Below are 19,220 nucleotides of genomic sequence, written 5' to 3' on the forward strand. Positions count from 1 at the left end.
GAGATAAAGCATCAGCAAATAAACGAGACAAGCAACATGCGGGTGAAAGAGATGAATTGAGGGTGGACTTGAATTGATAGTGTTTGGGCTCCCAGGGCCTCTCCAGCAGACACAATGGGGCTCTACGTTCTGGAGGAAAAAATTCAGATTTCAGAAGCGAGTCACTGCTGTTCACAAGCCTCAGTCATGATCTGGAAACCTCTCGTGAGAAGTACTGGTACTTTAACTCATTACATCTGCAAAAAAGATGATTCAAGTGTTCTCCTCCTTTGTCTCTTTGGGGAGTTTCGGTACAGCATATATTCTCTAGAGGAAGGCCTTCTTTTAAAAAATGTTCATTTACACAATTTTATCCGACAGATAATAATGTTTTTCTTCTGCCTCACCTTAGTCTTGATGGAGTAGAAGTAATAGCGACTTATTAGAAGAAACTCAATTTCCTCTCTCACCTCTGTGCTGACATCTACACCTGCCCAACAACCCACACACACACACACACACGCACACGCGCACACACACACACACACACACACACACACACACACACACACACACACACACAGAGTCTCAAACTCATCAGCACCTTCTTTTTTTCTCTCTCTCTCTCTCCACTTTCCCCGGCATGCTCCATAATTATCACATTGCAGATCATTGCACACTGTGCCATCTGTTAGCCGCACGCACGGACCCACACACACTCACAGGCGCATTGCACAATCACACAGCGCCAGATGCCTGGGACCTGGGATTAATAAGAAGGTTTTACCATGTATAACTAAGTTTGCAGCATATCATTAACAATTTGCAATTAGAGGGTAAAGAAGAATCTCATTTAAAACAGAGCGGCAAATTTTAGAACGAGCTCAGACTAATTTTTGAGACAGGGGTGAATATAAAATTCAATTTTGGTGCTATATTCACCAACGTATTAAAAAAAGACAAATTTAAAGTTGCTATAACTTTGTCTTACTCAACAAAAACCTTTACAAAATGTGCACCTCTCATTACTTTTTTTTTAATAATTTGCCAAAAACTAGCTGGTTTGAGCTTCTCAAGTTTATCAGATTTTAGAATTAGTTTTTTAGATTTTCAAGCAAGGCGTCACCTTGAGCTTTGCATGTCCCTTCTTTTTTCAGACTAAATTATTGATTTACAAATTCTATTATCAATACCTGTAGAAGAATCACCGTGTTAGTATTCGCCCAGACACAAGATTTTGCTAAGAAACATTCATCCTGGGTTTGAAATACATAGCACAGGCTGTGAAGTCGTGTGAATCGCTGTGAATCGTGAGTCATTCAAGACTAAAACAAAGAACACTTGAATATGATCATGTTTGTCCATTCGACACACAGAAACAATGATAGGAGATGCCGTCAAAAAGATTACATGCTATTACTCACCTGCGCCACAAACACCTCTTCATGCACCATGTATTCAGAACATCATGTGCAGGTTGTAATGATTACAGTGTCGTCACAGTGAGCTTAAACATTCTTATCAAATGATGAATATTAATAAATGAATATCAGGCTATTTGTTTTAGGTGTTTATGTTCCATTCAGGTCATTTGATCGGTCGCCACGAAAAAGCAGCACTTGAAAACCAAGAAAGAGCTAAATGGATCTATATATTAACACCTGCTACCCAAGGAGTTTTGAAATTCTTCCAACGGCCATAATGCTCCGGATTAATAATCTCAAACACGTCATAACAAAGAGGTGTGACAACTGCACAACCTTTTTGGCGCAGTTACAGGAAGTGGAGTCTGATTCGTATCGACTTCCTGCCTCCTCCGTGGTAACTAACCGGGGAGGATGAAAGAAATCCAAACTGTGCCCAATAAAACAAGTTGATCCGAAGCAATTACAATAAAAAAATACATTACAGTGAGAGTCGGCGCTCGGCCCAGGATAAAGCAAACTGTGAAATAATGTTTTAATGAGCATCACCACTCGCCGTCACAACACACCACAATTGTCAGGACCTTTGCAGCAGCAACCAATTAAACGTCAGGCAGCGGTGACATCATGATGAATGAGACCTGCTGTATTTAATTCATATATTTGTTATCATGTAGCTGCCTGCACATCAGTCACCCAACTGGAACATGATCAAACATCCACACTTTCCGTCGACGCAGCTTTAGAGGGGATTTCTACAGTGTGAGTGTGTGTGTGTGTGTGTGTGTGTGTGTGTGTGTGTGTATAGGGGGGAACTCCCCTTCTTCAATTATTTACACGCAGCACTCATGCATCTGTGACTTTCCGCGACAGGCTGAGTAAGCCCAGCAGAGCAGCACAGAACTCCTTTCTCCTTTCTTCCTCCTCCTGATTACTCCTTTCTCTTCCTCTCATCACCGTCTGCAACTATTTTCCGTAGTCCTCCATTTTTCTCTGAATACAACTATTTCCTCATTTCTCTCCATCTCCTTTTCTTCTGCCCACAACATTTTTCTCCTCTTTCAGATCATTTTCCTCATGTGTCTAAATTATATAAAAAAATTATATAAATAAATTATTATAATAATATGTTTCCACTTTTCCTCCTTTAGTCCTCCTTCCTCTCGTATTTCCCTATTGACGTTTCTTTTTTTCATCATCATTTCCTCTTCTTTTTTTTTCTCTCCTCTTCTATCACATTTTTTTCTCCTCAACAACCAATTTCTTCCACTGCCTCTTTTTTCATCTTCTGTATACAACCTTTTTACTCCCTTCACAACTTTTTCCTCTCATTATACCTCCATGTCCCATTTCTTCTTCACCTCTTTTCTTCTGCCACCCACCTAAGCCAATCCTTTCTTCGCCCCTCTTTTTTTTTTCATGTTTTGTCCTGGCCTCACCTTTATTCCTCTCACCTCTCCCTTTCATTTCCCTCCTTTCATCTCTTGTTCTCTCTTCCTTTCCTTTCCCCGCCCACCCACTTTCTCCCGGTCTCTCCATCACCTCTCCGTTCCTGTCCTCTCCTCCCATCACCTCCTTTCCGCCCTCTCCGGCTCCTGTCATCTCCAGGCAATGAAGGGGAGGTAACAGGGACGATGTCGGGGAGAGGAGACATCAGTGAAAGAGTGTGAACTCTCTCGGAAGAGTCAGCATGGAAATAATTCATATTCAGCTCCAGCAGATCCCCTCGCAGTCGGTCGCTACTCCTCCACATCACTTCCCGTGTCCTCTAGCCCTCCTCTTGCTCTTCACCACCTCCATCTTCTTGCGATATTACGCACCGCTTGCTCTGACTCTTTCTCCTTGTCTCAATCAATAAACTTGTCACCAGAACTAAAAAGAAAGTTCATCTAATTTTTATTTGGATAAGGTTTCCTTTTTTTTTACTTTTGAATGGATTTTGCCACGTCTTTGGAAAAACATACATATTGATTGAATTTACTTTTAACCCTTAATTTTTAAGCCTGAATTTAAGTTGCATATTGAATTATTTAGAGCCAAATATGTTAGAGACTTCTCTATTTTTTCTTCTCAGTGTTGTGTCGTCCTTCAGACAGAGTGAGAGCGGCTTTGCAGACACACTCATGTCCCTAGACACAGTGGATGCAATGGTCTGTACAGCAGCTGAAATCACCCAGTGGTTCTTCTGAGCAGAATAATGAGAAGAGAGCAGGGGAAGTCTGTCTCAAGTGCCTTACTTTAAATGTTACTGTGCACAAGAGTCGAAAGCAAGAAAAAAACTGGCACAATAATCAATAGTGAAAATAATTGTCTTCGTTTTAACACCTTACTAAATGAACTTCCCAAATTATTTTTGAAAGCAGAGACACTTACAAAGTGGCCCAACTAAAGAAAAAGAGATTTTCTTACTGATTTTCTTTCTGAATAAAAGTCCTTTGAGCTCAGATAAAGCAAAGCATAATGAAGTACCCCATACTTTTTAGGGTTGAAATTGTTATTATTTCCCCCTAGATATCGGAGGTTACACATAAATCACCAGAGATATGATTTGTCTCTTATTGAAAAGATCTGTACGACAGATGAAAACCAAACACCTGGGACCTGACATATTTTGCAATGAAGTCATACAGTTTTCCCAAAACAGACACATGATTGTTAGCCTCCAGCAGGACTGCCCACTACACAAAAGAGAAAAGAGCAGTAACAATGACACAGCTTCTGCCCAGCTCCAAGAGTGTGTGTGTGTGTGTGTGTGTGTGTGTGTGTGTGTGTGTGTGTGTGTGTGTGCGTGCTCACCGAGGAGTAGAGGTGACCCTCTCCATTCATGGCGATGTAGAGGCCTGTCTTCACTGACTGGATGGCCACGACTCTCAGACCCACAGGAATTAAGTTAAACAGAGCTGTGGACAAAAACAGACAAATTCATTTTCATGTGTGTGCGAGTGTGTGTGTGTGTGTGTGTGTGTGTGTGTGTGTGTGTGTCTCGCCCTGAGCACTGTAATGTCCGTCTGTTGCTCCGCTGGTTTGGTTAGTTGAGGAGGTGAGGAAGCAGTTGTCCCTAGTGGGGCTGCTTGCAGGGCTTTTAAACTCTGCAGAAGAAGACGCCTGCAGAACATCGACTGAAAATTCAAACCGATGCTTTAAATAGAAATTCTAACCCAAAACGCGGAGACAGTTTGTCCCTATACCTCTATACAATCAAGGTATCCTTTATGATGACATCAGGAATCAACCAATCAATACATGAATGAATCTGAATCCCTCTAGTTGATAAAAAAATAATTGACCGGACAGCATTTCTTTTCTCCACTTTTCTATTGGATCTTTGTTTGTCTCATTGTTGGGTTCAGATCGGTTGTGGCTCTGGCATATAGATGCTGTTGTTTCACACTGCGGGTTTGATGCCTTGCTTTTAAATATTCCACAGCAGTGCTGTCTTTCTCAAAGCAATGGCCCAGATACAGATCTGGATATTCCACAGACAAATTTATTGGACTATTTCTTCAGTCTCATACTTTTTTTATCAAAGAATAATCATATCAGCTGAAACAGCTATAGTTTCCAGGGCGTTGAAGGTGCGCATGCAAAAGAGATCGGCTGAAATGACGAATGAATCATGTCAGAGATGATAAAGTTTTTTTGATATAGGTTGAATGGAAGACCACGACATGTCACCACCGTACAACGTACAAGGGCAGAGGTTGGAGAAGTGTGGAATGAAGCAGATGATTTTGACCATGAGGGTTGATGTACTACTTAGACCAAAAGCCCTCCTGGTTTTCTCTGTAAACAAGGGCTGAATATAGCTGTGTAATCACAGCCTCATTAATCAAGGTTGCAGTTAAAGCAAGCCAAAATCTCTAAACAACCCGCATTTACGGTGTTCAAGGTTGAGCAGGGGAACTTTTATCAAGTGTGCAAAGGTACGTTCGCAAGTAATCCTTGATAAATATCCTACTTTCCAAACCACTATCACAGGATTCATTAGCATGAAGATAAACACCCGGCTGATTAGAGATGGTAACGATGGTTTTAATGCTGGAGGAAATGTCACTGACGGCTCCGCGCCCAGACCAACGGAAGCTTGGCAACGAGCGTGAGCTGCAGTAAATTCTGTTTGATCTAAAAACATTATTAAAGTAGTGACGTGAAGAGATTTGCCAAAAAGAGACGACATGAAGACATAAATAAATAAATCGTAGTAAACAAGTGGGACATTGCTGCAACAGGCTGAATACAACCATCAGAAACATTAACCATGCTATATTCTCTATGAGCAGATAATCATTTTATGAGAAATGATATATGAAAGCAAATTAAATAAGATGCTTAGTATGTTAATCATTTTTGCAGTTGCAGCCCGATATGTTAATTAAAAATGTTTTTATCATGTTGAGTCAAATGTAATTTGCTTTTCCATCAAGACACAATTGCTGTTTTGTTTCTAACCAGGTGTGTGTGTGTGTGTGTGTGTGTGTGTGTGTGTGTGTGTGTGTGTGTGTGTGTGTGTATGTGTGTGTGTGTGTCTACTTGCAGGAGTTGGTGCTGTCGTCTTTGGTCCCGTCCAGACTTCCATCCTGGCCCATCTGGAGATAGAAGCCCTGTCTGCAGAACAACCTGGTCACTATGCCCTTCAGCTGTGGTTCTTCATGACACAGACAAAAGAGAGAGCGAGAGAAGTGTCATTGACAAGAGTTCAACTTCAAAGCAGGGACGTGCTACAACATCGTGTGGTCAGGCGAAACGTGTCAGCTTCAGCAGAATGATTTATAAATGATTTATGCATAAATTTGTACGCCGAAATTCAATTTGCGCACACACCCTGGAAGGCACATTCCAAACACAATGCGGTTTGGCGTTAGAGAAGCACAACGAGGCCACGTGTAACCTCCTGCATCCTGAGGGATTTCCTCTGGAGAGACTAGTCAAGCACATCCAATCCATTACAGGATTCTTGGACTAATCCTTCCTTTGCAGTCATTGTTCCACTCGAATAACACTGATAATTTATTTCTGAAACTCTGGTAGTAAAGAGCAGCTGCACTGCGATTCGGTGGCTGCTATATTCTGTTAAATATTTATCTATTGACCAATATTGTTGGTTTATATGTCGGAGTCCTCTCATTAAAACAAAGATAATTCTGTGGCTCTCTGATGGTTTCATTTCTCCCCATCAAGTAGGAATTTATTTATCATTTTAATGACTTTACTGTCCTCAAAAGTACATTATAACAGCTCTAATAATGGAACTTTTCATTTTAAGTAAACAAGCACAGGCAATTCTGGCGATTTCATATGGCAACAATTAGGCAGCACTCACTTTTGGTGCTCATTGTTTGATCTTTGCAACTTTAAATAATGAAAATGAAAAATGAATCGAAACTACAGCTGCTTAAAATGAGAGGGAGAGAAAGAGCGAGAGACGGAGGAGACAGGAAGGAGCTGAGGGACGGAGCTCGACTCAGTCATGGAAAGACTGAGGACAAAACAGGTGATTTAACAGTAGCGCATGTTTGACAGGTACTGACAGGCTTTTTACACACACACGCACACTGACATGGCTCTTCACGCACATGTGACCACACCCATTCTCCCTCCACAACATCAGACTTCGCCTTCGTCGGGGAAGTGATGAGCAGGGTGGGAATCCCCTTTGAAAATGTGTGTGTAAGAGGCAGAGAGGGTATGTGTAAAAGTATACCCTAATGCATGAAGACAGAAAAAAAAGCCAAGACTGACCCAGTTGTGTGCGAGTGTGAGGGAGAGAGGCAGGGGTGTTTTCCATCTTTGTGAAGGATCCATCTTGCGCAGCAGGGCAGACGGAGGGAAGAGACCGTCTCCACACACTGCTCTGCACATTGTGCAGTGTCGTCAATAATGAATCTTATTTAGATCAGATAGCTATTAAAATTATCTGGCTGGGATCTCCCACCGCTGGGAGAGACGTAGCCCGATGCAGATCACATTAAATCATCAGAGCAGTTGTGATTTAGATTTATTCTTATTCTTTTTCTATATACACACTCACACTCCAACTGCATTTCCTCTGAAGACAATGCAGTCTACATTTTCATTTGTATAATCTTAATATCGCGACAGCTCTGGCATTTCTCGCTGTTTCGTGACCGTTCACCTGCCGAGGTCCGTCTGTCAGGAGAGAGCAGGAGCTGAAATCAGTCACATTTCTATCTCTCCGTCCTTGTTTGTGTGACGCACGGTCTGAGGATGCTGCTGGAAAGTGTTCCTTATTGTCTCTGTAAATCAATTATAAAACATAACGTATAATGTGTTTTGCATTTATACACCTGGAGCTCTGATAAACCCAATAGTTTGGACTGCACGGTCGAGGCCTCACCCCCTGGCACGACTACTAGATTATTATCATTCTGATTAAAATTATATTACCCTTTAATTTATCATCAACATTAAAATTACCACAATTCGTAGTTACTCGTTACTTCTCTCCACTGCTGCTGAGTGCTTTCTCACTGTGGGAGCTGTTAGATGTCTCTAATATGTCTAGACCTTAGACATAATCTATGTTGTGATTTGCTGCTTTTAAAAATAAAACTGAATTGAAATTGAATTGGAATGGTGGTGTTTGCATAACTACCTGCTATAATCAATAAAAAAATCTATACTTCTCCATCAGAGACTGTCCTGCTGGATCCTTCTCTGTTTACATGTCTACCCACCTGTCTGATGCCCATGTATCCTCTTTGACACCGGCCTGACATGGACAACCATGCGAGTGACATTCCCAGTCTTCAAGGTGATATTCCCATTCTCACCAGTATCTCCACGTCCTGTCTGTTACTAGGGAAATTCCCATTCTCACGTTGCCACGGCAACAGTCTTGTGGTTCCAGACTGTTCCAGTGGAGAGGTATTCCCCCATCCACACACACAAGCACACATTCAGTGCATGCACGCGCACACACGTGTTTTCACCATGATGTTATCTGATTCCATTAGTCAGGGGGCCACGTGATTTGACATGTCATATTGTCTGTTAATTTGACCCAGTCTGAGGTATAAAATATCATCATGGGCGTCTCACACCAGCGATGCGTCGAAGACCTTCTTTTCTTTTTTACACGCGCACACACATTATACATTAGTGATTACTGATTAGATGAACACTTATGGAGCTGAAAAGGGCAGATTTCTTGTAAAGCCACAAACTCAGACTGTTAGTCTTCAGATCTGCTTCAGCCACTGTAATTGTCTGTGATCATATGTGGTATAGCAGCAATGACGCATTCAACTTTTATTTTGCAGTCTACTGCATATAAGAAGTTGTCTAACCTTGTTTTTAATCTCTTGCAAAAGAAATATTGGCTACTTGTGTGTGATTGACAATATCAACTAAATGTTTAACTGACAAGACATTATCAAGAACAATTTTGACACATCAATTCATGATGAAAATAGTCAGCATTCACGTAGACACAAATTCCTGCAGCTTCATTGTTCCTATGAGCAAAATAGAGTCAATATTTCCATGCATTAATACAGTTCACCTGCCCATTGTCCGTGTGTCAGGAGAGAACAGAAGCTGCCCGCTGCAAACAAACGGAAATCAGTCACATTTCTATCTCTCTGTCCCTCTCTGTTTGTGTGACGCACGGTCTGAGGAAGCTGCTGGAAAATGTTAGATATTGTCTCTCATCTTTCAAAAGAATGTGTCAATTTAAAAAAAAAAAAAGTAATTTAGAATATCTGTTTGGATTTCAAATGTTACTGATTCAGACCTGGAGGAGCAGCAGAGCGTGCCTCACAGCCCAGCTTTGCATTTATTCACCTGCCTTTCTGTTGGCTTAAAACCCCCATTTGATATGGATACATTACTGCAGGTGCATGTTGGTGGCAGTGTGTAAAATAAGCATATCTCTTCTAGATGGTGTTGAGACTCAGCCGATGGGAATTTTCTGGGGCAAAATGATTTACTTCTTGATTCAAGTGACCAAAAGCCGATGGGAGAATCTTTTAATTTGGCTGGGAAATCCAGCTGCATCATGTCAAAATCAAAGCCTCCGCTCAAAGTCAGACTGGTGGAGTAGATTGAGGAGGGTTAACAATTTTATAATTAGGCTGATTTCACTGCACCCCCTATATGAATTCGCTGCTCAAAAGGTCTAATTACTAATAATTACAAATTATTTCACGGAGATGAGCTGAGTCTCCAACACATCACAAGTGGACTGATGTCCGCTTTGGCTTCATGTCAGTCTAACTAGCTGATACAAATATGCAATTTTAAGCTGTACTGAACCAAATCTTTGATTGTCATGAAGGCTGCAGATCAGTTTGAGTCGGGTCTGTCTGTGTCTCCTTCACAAAACCTCTGGAAGACAGTAGGGGATGTTGGCAAGTGTGTCACACACACACACACACACACACACACACACACACACACACGGAGCAGAGATCGTGGACGCTGCCAAGCCTTCAGCAGCAGCTCTCACAGCTGGGAACACAGAGGAGGGAGAGGCAGGAGGTGGGAAAGGAGGTGGTAGGAGAGAAGGGAGCGAAGCCTGAAGGAAGGATGAAAGGATCCAAGGTGTGTGGGGAGAATTAGGTGGAGATGAGGCAAGGATCGAGAGAAGAGGGGAGGGGAGGGAGATGGGTGACAAAAAAAGACCACAAAACGAGAGGAAGGTGGAGCAAAAATGCAGAGAAACTGAGGAGACGAGAGGAGGAGAGGAAGGAAAGGAGAGGAAGCTGCTGTCCCCCTAATAAGAAAGGGGGTTGTAAAATAAGGCCGGAGGAGGGGATGAAAAGATTTAAGAAATGGAGGTGGACTGGATGGCGGAGAATCAAGAAACACAAAGAGAAGGAGGAGAATGGAGGTGATGTGACAACAAATGGGGGAAAAAGTGAGCAATAAAAATGCAGAGGAACAAAGGGCAAAATGTACTGTAGGGAGGTGGAAGGAAAAAAAGAAAGAGCAGGAAAGACAGAGACAGGAGAGGAGAGAAGGCTGATTTGTAAGTATTCTCCCACAAATGGAGAGCAGGGAACAAGGAGGGATGAAAAGCTCTCAGGTAGGGAGGGAGGATTGGATGATTTAAGAGGGGTGGTAGGATGAAGGGCCAAAAGGAGGAGGAGGATGAGGAGGAGAACAAAGACAAAAAGGAGGCAAGAGAGGGAAACTGAGAGAAAATGAGGCTGTTTGTCCAAATGGAAAGAAGGGAGTAAAATTAAAATGGAGTTGGAAGAGGGGACGGAATGATCTGCAGCAGGGAGAAAGGTGACAAAAAAGGAGGGAAAATTAAGGGGAGGAAGTTGTCATCGAAGGCTGGAAGGGAAAAAAGCGATGGAAAGTAGCAGGAAGGATGTAAGCAAGTAGGGGAAGAGAGGTGTGGAAAAAATTAGAGGATACAAAGCCAAGACAAGAGGAGAGGAGAGGTGGCGTCAACGTGAAAAGGGGGGGGAGGAGAAAAGAGGAGATCACCTTCAGGTCCCACCCAGATCTGGAATTCTGGCTCTCAGATCCCACAAATTCCCGTCACTCACCATCCCAAACTGGTGAAAAAACGTTTCCTATCAAAGCACGACTCCTCGCGTTCGCCTCCCCTCCATCTCGTCCCTCTGTTCCTCCTCCCCGCCTCCCGTTACCCCATTTCCTGCCTCCGTCTCTCCTCCCTCTGCACACCATCACCTGCAGGTTTCTCACACAATCAATTGATTACAACGGCACTTACAGCCTCTGCTTTTGAACCCACGGCACACAATCACAACACTCTCACATTTGCATTCAGTAGCACATCTAATCACTTTTCTAAGCACTGGCAGGAAGATCCATCTCTTGATTTGACAATGGCATTAACTTGGATTTGAGAGAGAGAGTTGAGATCTGAAAGTCGGAATTGTTTTTGAGTCAAGACTCTTTTGACCTCTACGTGAAAGAAACAAGAGAAAAATGAGATTCACAAAAAGTAAAATTTCAAAATACATTGGCGATGACGAAGAGTGAGGTGATGTCACTGTGTTTTCACTCGGACACGTTTCTGATGCTGAGGCAGAGTCGGATCTTGGCGATGGGGCGCTTTATATTATGAGCTGAAAAATGAGAGCGCGAGGTCGAGATGCACAGAGACAGACGGAGAGAGAGAGAGAGACTAGACAGCCTAATCTGGGTTTTCAATAATGGATGTACCTGGAAACTACTGAACCGTGGGGCTCTACAAGACATGACAGTGTGTGTGTGTGTGTGTGAGAGAGAGAGAGAGAGAGAGAGAGAGAGAGTGTGTGTGTGAGAGAGAGAGAGTGTGTCAGTCTGTGTTTATGCATGATTGGGGTGCGTGTGTCTAGTGCGCGCGCATACGTGCGTGCACCAGCCAGGGAATGCATGTGTGAAGGTGGCTGCTGATGAGCAACGGATGTGGCCGCGCGTAAAAGTGTGTGCGTGCGTGCGTTTTTCCTGTCGGCAACATGACTGTGTGTAGAAGCGCACATGCACATTGACATGCATGTGCATGTGTCTGTGTCTGTGTACTGCACATGCATGTGTGCGTCTGTGCGCACTCCCCTCATGTGTCCCCCTGCACACCTTGCCTCCGTAGCCTCCTCTTCTTCAAGCCGAATATCCGGACTTTGGAGAAGATGTCGACCAGGTTCGCGTTGCACAGCCCCTGCTTCTTACCGGGGCTCTTCCGCCGCCGGTGAGTGGTCGGTCGGTGGGGGTGTTGCTCCCTCGCCTGTCGCTTCTGCCGGATCAAACCGCTGGCGATGGCCGCTGCCATGTCTCCGCCGAAACAGTCGCCACGAAAGCAGCCCCGTCTCCGTCCGTGTCTCCAGTCCCCTCAGCCGTGTCCACCGGAGGGGACGGCGCGCAGACACAACCAGACGCAAAGCCCCTTGATTGTCCCCGCTCTGCCGGCTATAACAGCCCCATGCTTGCGGTTGGAGAAGTCCTAAATAAACCGAGTACTTCACGTTACAGCATATTGGCAATCGTCGCCAACCCCCAGGCCATTGGTTCGAACCGTGCCGCGGGTTACCTGTCCGTCACGTTCCACCGGGTGTGTGTCAGTCAGGGACCAGCAGCTGTCACTGAGCGGCGCCTCCGACCGAATTGACCGGACCTCGTCTGTCACTGAGTGTCCCCATGGTCAACAGGCGAGACAAACAAACGCCTCTGACTCCTGGAGCCTCAGAAGGTGAATTCCGCCCTCTCCTCCGAGGAGCGTCCGTTTGTATTCCGCTGGCTGACAGAAGCGCCAGGCGCGCGTGCCGCCGCGAGAGAGACGCTCCTGCTGCGTAAAAAAAAAAAGAAAGACGACCAGCGCGAGGCAGCCAGAGCACCACCGGAAACGGGGAGGGTCGTCTTTCAAAACTAAAGCTCAAGAGGGGGTTGTCTGTTTTTCAAATGATTTCACAAATTTGAATAATGAGTCATTTTACAGGAATAGAAATATTCACCCTTTGACCATTGAATGGAGCCCAAGTTCCATTATTATCACTCATAGCCTGCTACTCCTTTTTATATTCAACTGTCATTTTGCTACTTGTTGCTGCCATCAAGGGGCCAATTTTAATAAAATCTGACTCATTGTAAAACAAAACATTTACAAGAAATACAGCTATTATTATTCATGTTGATATGACTGAGCATATGATGGCGATTGTTAAAGCGTGTCTAATTGTGCTTCATTTATATTAGGTTTAATTGTTTTATCTACAATATTTGCTTTTGAATAACATTGCTGTATGGATACATTTCTCCTGCAGTGTTAGCCTAGGGCTTTTTTTATTTAATGACACACTAGTATGATTCTTTTATTCCACTTTTATGATGTCCTGTCCTTGAACGTATTCAACATCGACCATTAGTTTTTATGTCTCAGGCTGTGGACTAAAAGGAAATATGAAACGTTTGCAAAAAAGTTTTTCCTCTTCAGACTCTATTGAAGGAAATGACATTTTAAATGTTTCTCTCTCACCACGAATAAGTAGCCTATTCTTATACAGTATGTCAACAATGTTTCATTATTATTTTGAAAGGGATGACCGGATGTCCGCGTGGTTGTCCTTCTAGGTGATTTGACGTTCGACAGCGCGAGCGCTCTCTGGAACCACACTGTTGCCGGAGCCATGCGCCGAGCGCGCAGTCACACACGCGCTCCCAAAAAACAACTTGTCATCCTCATTACGGGCCAGTGTGTGTGTGTGTTGGGGGGGGTATAACTATAAATGGACTGTAGTCAAATAGAGGGCTTTACAGTACAAATCACATTCATCCATTCACATACAAATTCATGAAGCACCCACCTGAGCTCACCATTATAAGTGTAGGACTCTACAGTTTAGGCCTATTTCATAAAATACCCTAGGGCCTAATTCCGGGACCCACTGTATATTTAGTATAGTAAACCATATACAGACCCCTTCCATAGCCGGATGTGATACAGTATCAAATATTCTACTTTTAATTATAATTTGTGCGTAATGTTTTCCCCTATAGCCAATACAAAGATTTTATTTCACAAAATTAGAGGCAGGATGTCTCCTATACTGAACAAAAAGTTCAGGCATAAAGTTCACTCAAACAAGTACGCAGGCAACAGACTAAATGAGGAAAAAAGAACTAATGATTAAATAATTGAAGCATTCAAATTAAATTCTGAGGACAGCGCTGCCTTCTCTGTTACTACTTTATCTTTTGTAGGACCGGAGAATATAAATTGCGACTCATTTTTCATCCCTGCCAAAATGCCTCTCATTACCTCATCCCACACACACAGTCTGTATTCAGCTCATGTCAGGGTGTCTCGATGAATGATTTTAAAAATGCAAGAGGTGGGCTGGATTGACAGGCCGATAAACTGGAGTGCTGCCTGCATCACATGTGGGGTTTGTCTTCTGTCCACGTGCTTATATACCTTTCAAACTGCTCCTGTAAGATTATACTACAGTATACACTCACATTTCCTCCATCACGTAACACCATGCGGGGCAGTGTCAGGTGCAGAGCTGCACACATGTATGTATGTGTGGAGTTATTCCTAAATTATTTTTGCAGGTAGGTCAGCCTGCTCTACAGAATAAAGAGCTGGGCCTGGACTCAGCTGGAAAAAAATAAGAACACCAAAATCAAACTTTTTGTCTTTCTTAAAACCGATATTTAAAAAATATATGCCAGAAGCTTTTCCAACCAGTCTGTGCTGTAGATGAATAATGGACAGCCATGTTGACGTATGGATTTGTGAGAGTAGGATGGAACCTCCATCATACATCTTACAGGTTTATCAACAGCGGTATTATTGATACCTTAAATTTTTTTAAAAATCACTCTGTAGAGTGATATATGTGATATCCAATAATCCCGTTAAGGATTTGCTCTTTGGTAACAGACAGCCTGACATTTCCTGTGGCACTAACAAATTGTAATTCCCTCTTTTGCACAAGCTTTATCAACACCTGATAGGCAGGTTGTCATGAATTCTATATGTCATATTTATGCCCCTAAAACGATGAACCACTTCCTTCGGTGTCAGTCCCAAATGTCAACTTTGCATAAAGGATCTAACAGTCAATACGTGGATTAATCCCTCAATATGCTGATCGCAATTATTTTGCCAGGGGGATAAGGCCAATAGATCCCAATATAGATTGCTGCTTTATTCATATTTGTTGTGACCGTTAGATTAACATTAGGGTCACATATCACTGGAGGTGTTGAAATTGGATTATAATAAAGCTATTATATCACATTTATCGTCTGTTTTTACTGTTTTTATGTAAAATCTTTTTATGGTGTGCAGATCCCACAAGGACTTGAGGGAAGCAAGTGACGCATATGGCATTAAAATATAATCAGATGTCACTGTGAGGCTTCATGATGTCAGAGGCAGGTCAAAACACACACACACAGAGAGAGAGAGAGAGAGAGAGAGAGTCATCATCTCACAGGTATCACAGTAGTTTGATGCGTGTCTTTCCTTGTGCCCACTAGGTGGCACCAGAGTGTGTCTAACAATAGAGTCCACTAACAGTATTAATAGAGATAATGCATCAATAAAACAGCAGTAGTTCTGTCAACAGCAGAGTGTGTTCCTGCGAAGAAAAGATAAAAGCCCAAATTACTAAAAAAAAGCTGCTTCTTTAAACGCTATAAAAAATCTAATCGAATTCTGAATGCAGACACGACTCTTTAGATTTTTGTCCTTGAAAGCTGAATACATATCTGTGTCATTATGGATTTTCAAACTGATAGATCTTCCCTTGCATACCGTCAGCTCAAAGATTCATCTGGACACATCGTTTGTCTCATCTGAACTAGTGAAGCCAGAATCTTCTTCCCTCCTTTTTCCCTTCATGCTGCTGACTTGCAACTATTTACATACACATCTCTCTTGCTTGTCAGCAGGAAAAGAACTGAAAAAAAGTGTGTGTTAGTGTGTACTTGTGTGTGAGGAGGAGGATGTCTGTGTGTGTGTGTGGTGTGTGGTGTGTGTGTGTGTTAAGGGTTTTATCCAGGTCAGACCAAGTGAAGGAGTTATGAATAAATCAAAGCTACATTTACATTAAAATTAATCTCTCTCTCTCTGCTGCTTTTCATAACATCACAGGAAGGCGTGACGCGGCTCTTCCACTTCAAAAGGAAAATAAATTCTTTGCATCGTGTCCTTCTTCCATCTACTTATTCCACATCTATTCCCTCAAAAGAAAAGGTTTGTGAGAACACACACGCACACACACATCGCACAGTCTTTGGATAAACACGTGAGCACTGATACATTAGAGGAAGCAGAAATATGCAACACTGTGCATGAATGGAAAAGGAAATGCATTCATTACACATCCAGCTCCCTCCTGAGAAAACACACTTCTCTATTCTATTTGAAGCTTTCTGCATGTGTGAGTGTGTATACACACAATCTACTTCTGGGTCTGCAGAGGGGCACTGGTGCCCTCTACAGGCACTAAAAGAGAACTACGTTCTCCACTCACTCATCCTCTTTCTACCTAATCCCTTACTTATTTAAATCTCACACCTCTACTTATCTATCTATCTATATATATCATCGTTATGTAAATGTACTACTAGTCTTTGAGAGGCTTCCATGACCAATCATATCATTCTCACAGTAAAACCTACTCAATATTTCATAATTATATAGCGAATTAAATATTTATGAAAATCCACTTCATTCAAAACTTCAATGGGTTTTCTTCAAAATTCCACTTTGATTCTATTTCTATTGAGTTTTAATAAAGACAGGGGTCAGTTTGTCATAATTAATGACAAATATGGCATTTACTTTTTACCCCGGCGACTGGTAAAGCTTTAAAGAACAGTAAAATCATGTCCCGCCTCTCTAAGGAGAGAAAAAGGAGAACCGTGTCCATGTGCAGGGTAAGATTCCAGTTTCCTCCTAATGTGACGAGACACTCGAACCACTCGGGAGCCCCTCTGCTGTGACACTGGGCCAAAAATAATGCATGCAAGTGTCCCATTAGGGAACAGACAGACCTGGTTAAAACAAGATGGGGCAGGGGGGGAAGTCACTGCGTATGACATCTATGGCTTTCTGCTTTAGACCGGCCGATGTCTTTGACATCTCCATCCTTCTGTTCTCAAACACAGAGAAAGAGGTGTTGGTTGTCCGTATACATTTGTCCATGTAGTGCATCATCTCTTGATCACTTTTAAAAAAGGATGAAACCGTGAAGTCTAATGCTAACATCAAAACAAACGGGATTAAATTGGATTCCTACAGTCTGAGCCCAGCTTTAGAGAAATCATTTGTCAATCCAAGAGCAGCTCTGCAGGTAGCACTCTCATCAGTGACTGTCGCAACCAAGAAAGCAACAACAAAGCAATAGGGACACATTGCTTTCATGTATTATATTGAGTAAAACAGTTACTCAGACCAGGCTCTGCGTATTAGAACAGAAGAGAGTTGGGAAAGATTGCGGATGATGAAGGGAGATGAGTAATGGAGCGACAGGATGGGGGAGGAGAGACAGACAGTGAGGTAACGGACGTGGGTGGGTGTTCCCCAGACAGGAGTGTGAGGAAAGCCACTGTGAACTGAGCAGGATGAGTCATAATCCGCACTCAGACACAACACCCACGCACGAGAGAGGGGCACAGACGCGGGGAAGTCCACTGTTACCACGGTAACGAGTGATTAGTGACGCAGTTGGGTCTCCGAAGAAGGAGGGAGAGAGAGCACCTGCATGAGAACATCTGGGATCACTTCCATTCATCATACTGCGTCTCTGGCTCTCTTTCTCTCACACACAGACACATTGCTGAAATCCATAGATCACACCCAGCACTGCTTACAGACAGAAGATGGGCAAAGATGGCGCAGTTACAGTTACAGTTACAGTTCAGCCTCATCTGTTGATTCAGAAAATACGCTTTTATTATTTAACGGTGCTCTCGTCTCTAACTGACCTAATCCAGCATGCAAAGGTCAACGGCACCGTCTCTGACACCAGATCAATCAGTGCTGCTGCTGCACGGGGCTCAGTGGGGTCTTCACCGCTTTTCAACTTGTGCAACATGTTGTTTTCAAGGTTTTTACTTCAACAGCAATCCCATGTCTCATGTGCTCCGTTTTATGTGTTCCTCTTTTCCTCCCCTGTCTTTGTAATATCCCAACTCAGCAGGGAGGAGGACAGAGGGAATGGAGGGACTGAATTATTAATTCATAACGCCCCCCCCCCTCTCTCTTTTCCTCCATCTCTGTTTACTGTCGCTTGTGTCTTGAATCCCCCTCCCGTCGTACCCCTCTCTGATATATCCATTCCTCTCTCATCCTTGTCAGAAAACGATAGTGTATCACAGGAATAGACACAGTGACACATATGTACTGTATATAGTTTCATACAAGTCTGTCAGTCAGAGTAGTTAAAGTAGATTTGTCGTCACATATAAGTTTCTGACACGGGGAAACCGAGTTGAGAGGACAAGGACAAAAGAGACAGACACAACCCCAGTCAAAATCTGATGCTAGATATTTATATGTATATAAAGAAACGAGACACAATTTCCTATCCTGTTATTTCCTGCTAAGGAATGAAAAATATATAGTTTTAATAATAAGTATGGATATGCATTGCCTTGATTTTCTGTCTTGTCTTGTGACCACAGCTTATGTTCACATGTTTGACAAATCACATTTGGTCATGGATGTTGTTAAATATCAGTGTATCACTCTTAGAAATGTCCTGAGACTGGTCAGCAAATCAAACCAACTCAAGGTTAAGTACTTCTGGCTCCTGACAAGCAGGACTTGTCAGTAATAGAGGGCTTCAGGGACTGTGGTCCTCTAAACACCTCAAATATTATTATTGATCTCACTTTTAAAAGCTCACATGTTTAGCTCCAGTGACATTTCAAGGGGATATTTCCAGGAAGTGCTGTTCTATTACTTCTGGCATTGTTGAAGTGTGAATTAGTGACGGTGAAAGTCAATTCCTGTTTGTCTGTACCTTTGCCCCAAATTGACTAAATGCTAAGTATATTTAGTATATATTGTACGGCTCAGTGAAGAAAATGTAAGGGTTTGAAGGATCCTTAACTAACGCAAGTACAGTAGGAGGAACCAAGCCTTCAGACAATATTTCCCACGAAAAAAAACGACAGCAGATTTAAATGGAAGACTTCAAGACTGCATCGGAGCGGTTACATAAGCGCCCCAGATCTTCCCCCAAAAAGACAGAGCTACAGAGGAAGACGAGAGGAGGAGAAGAAGAGACGGTGGAACCATGGGGATGGGGGAAGAGAGAACTCCAGGGACTGAAGGGAGACCTCCTCCAAGCTAGAGTTTGACTTAAGGGGGTGAAAACATAAAAG

At 42.9% G+C, this 19,220-nt stretch overlaps 1 protein-coding gene across 10 annotated transcripts in view; it reads right to left on the reverse strand.

The window, feature by feature from the left end:
- The window catches only part of LOC118299486 (fibroblast growth factor 12-like), a 53,071-nt gene that overhangs the window by 22,224 nt on the left and 11,627 nt on the right, over positions 1-19,220 (reverse strand). For 9 of the 10 annotated variants that reach the window (XR_007030545.1, XR_007030544.1, XR_007030542.1 and 6 more), the window contains exons 2-3: positions 5,938-6,048; positions 4,200-4,303 (exon numbers count right to left, since the gene is read on the reverse strand). Coding sequence is in view for 1 of the 10 variants with exons in the window: in XM_035623316.2 (XP_035479209.2) it covers positions 4,200-4,303; positions 5,938-6,048 (215 nt within the window). In the remaining 9 variants the exon portion in view is untranslated. Of the gene's footprint in view, positions 1-4,199; positions 4,304-5,937; positions 6,049-11,957; positions 12,671-19,220 lie in introns of those variants that run through there. The other variant, XR_007030547.1, reaches the window with a different exon arrangement.

This window comes from Scophthalmus maximus, chromosome 1, assembly GCF_022379125.1.
Source record: "Scophthalmus maximus strain ysfricsl-2021 chromosome 1, ASM2237912v1, whole genome shotgun sequence".
Classification (NCBI taxonomy): domain Eukaryota; kingdom Metazoa; phylum Chordata; class Actinopteri; order Pleuronectiformes; family Scophthalmidae; genus Scophthalmus; species Scophthalmus maximus.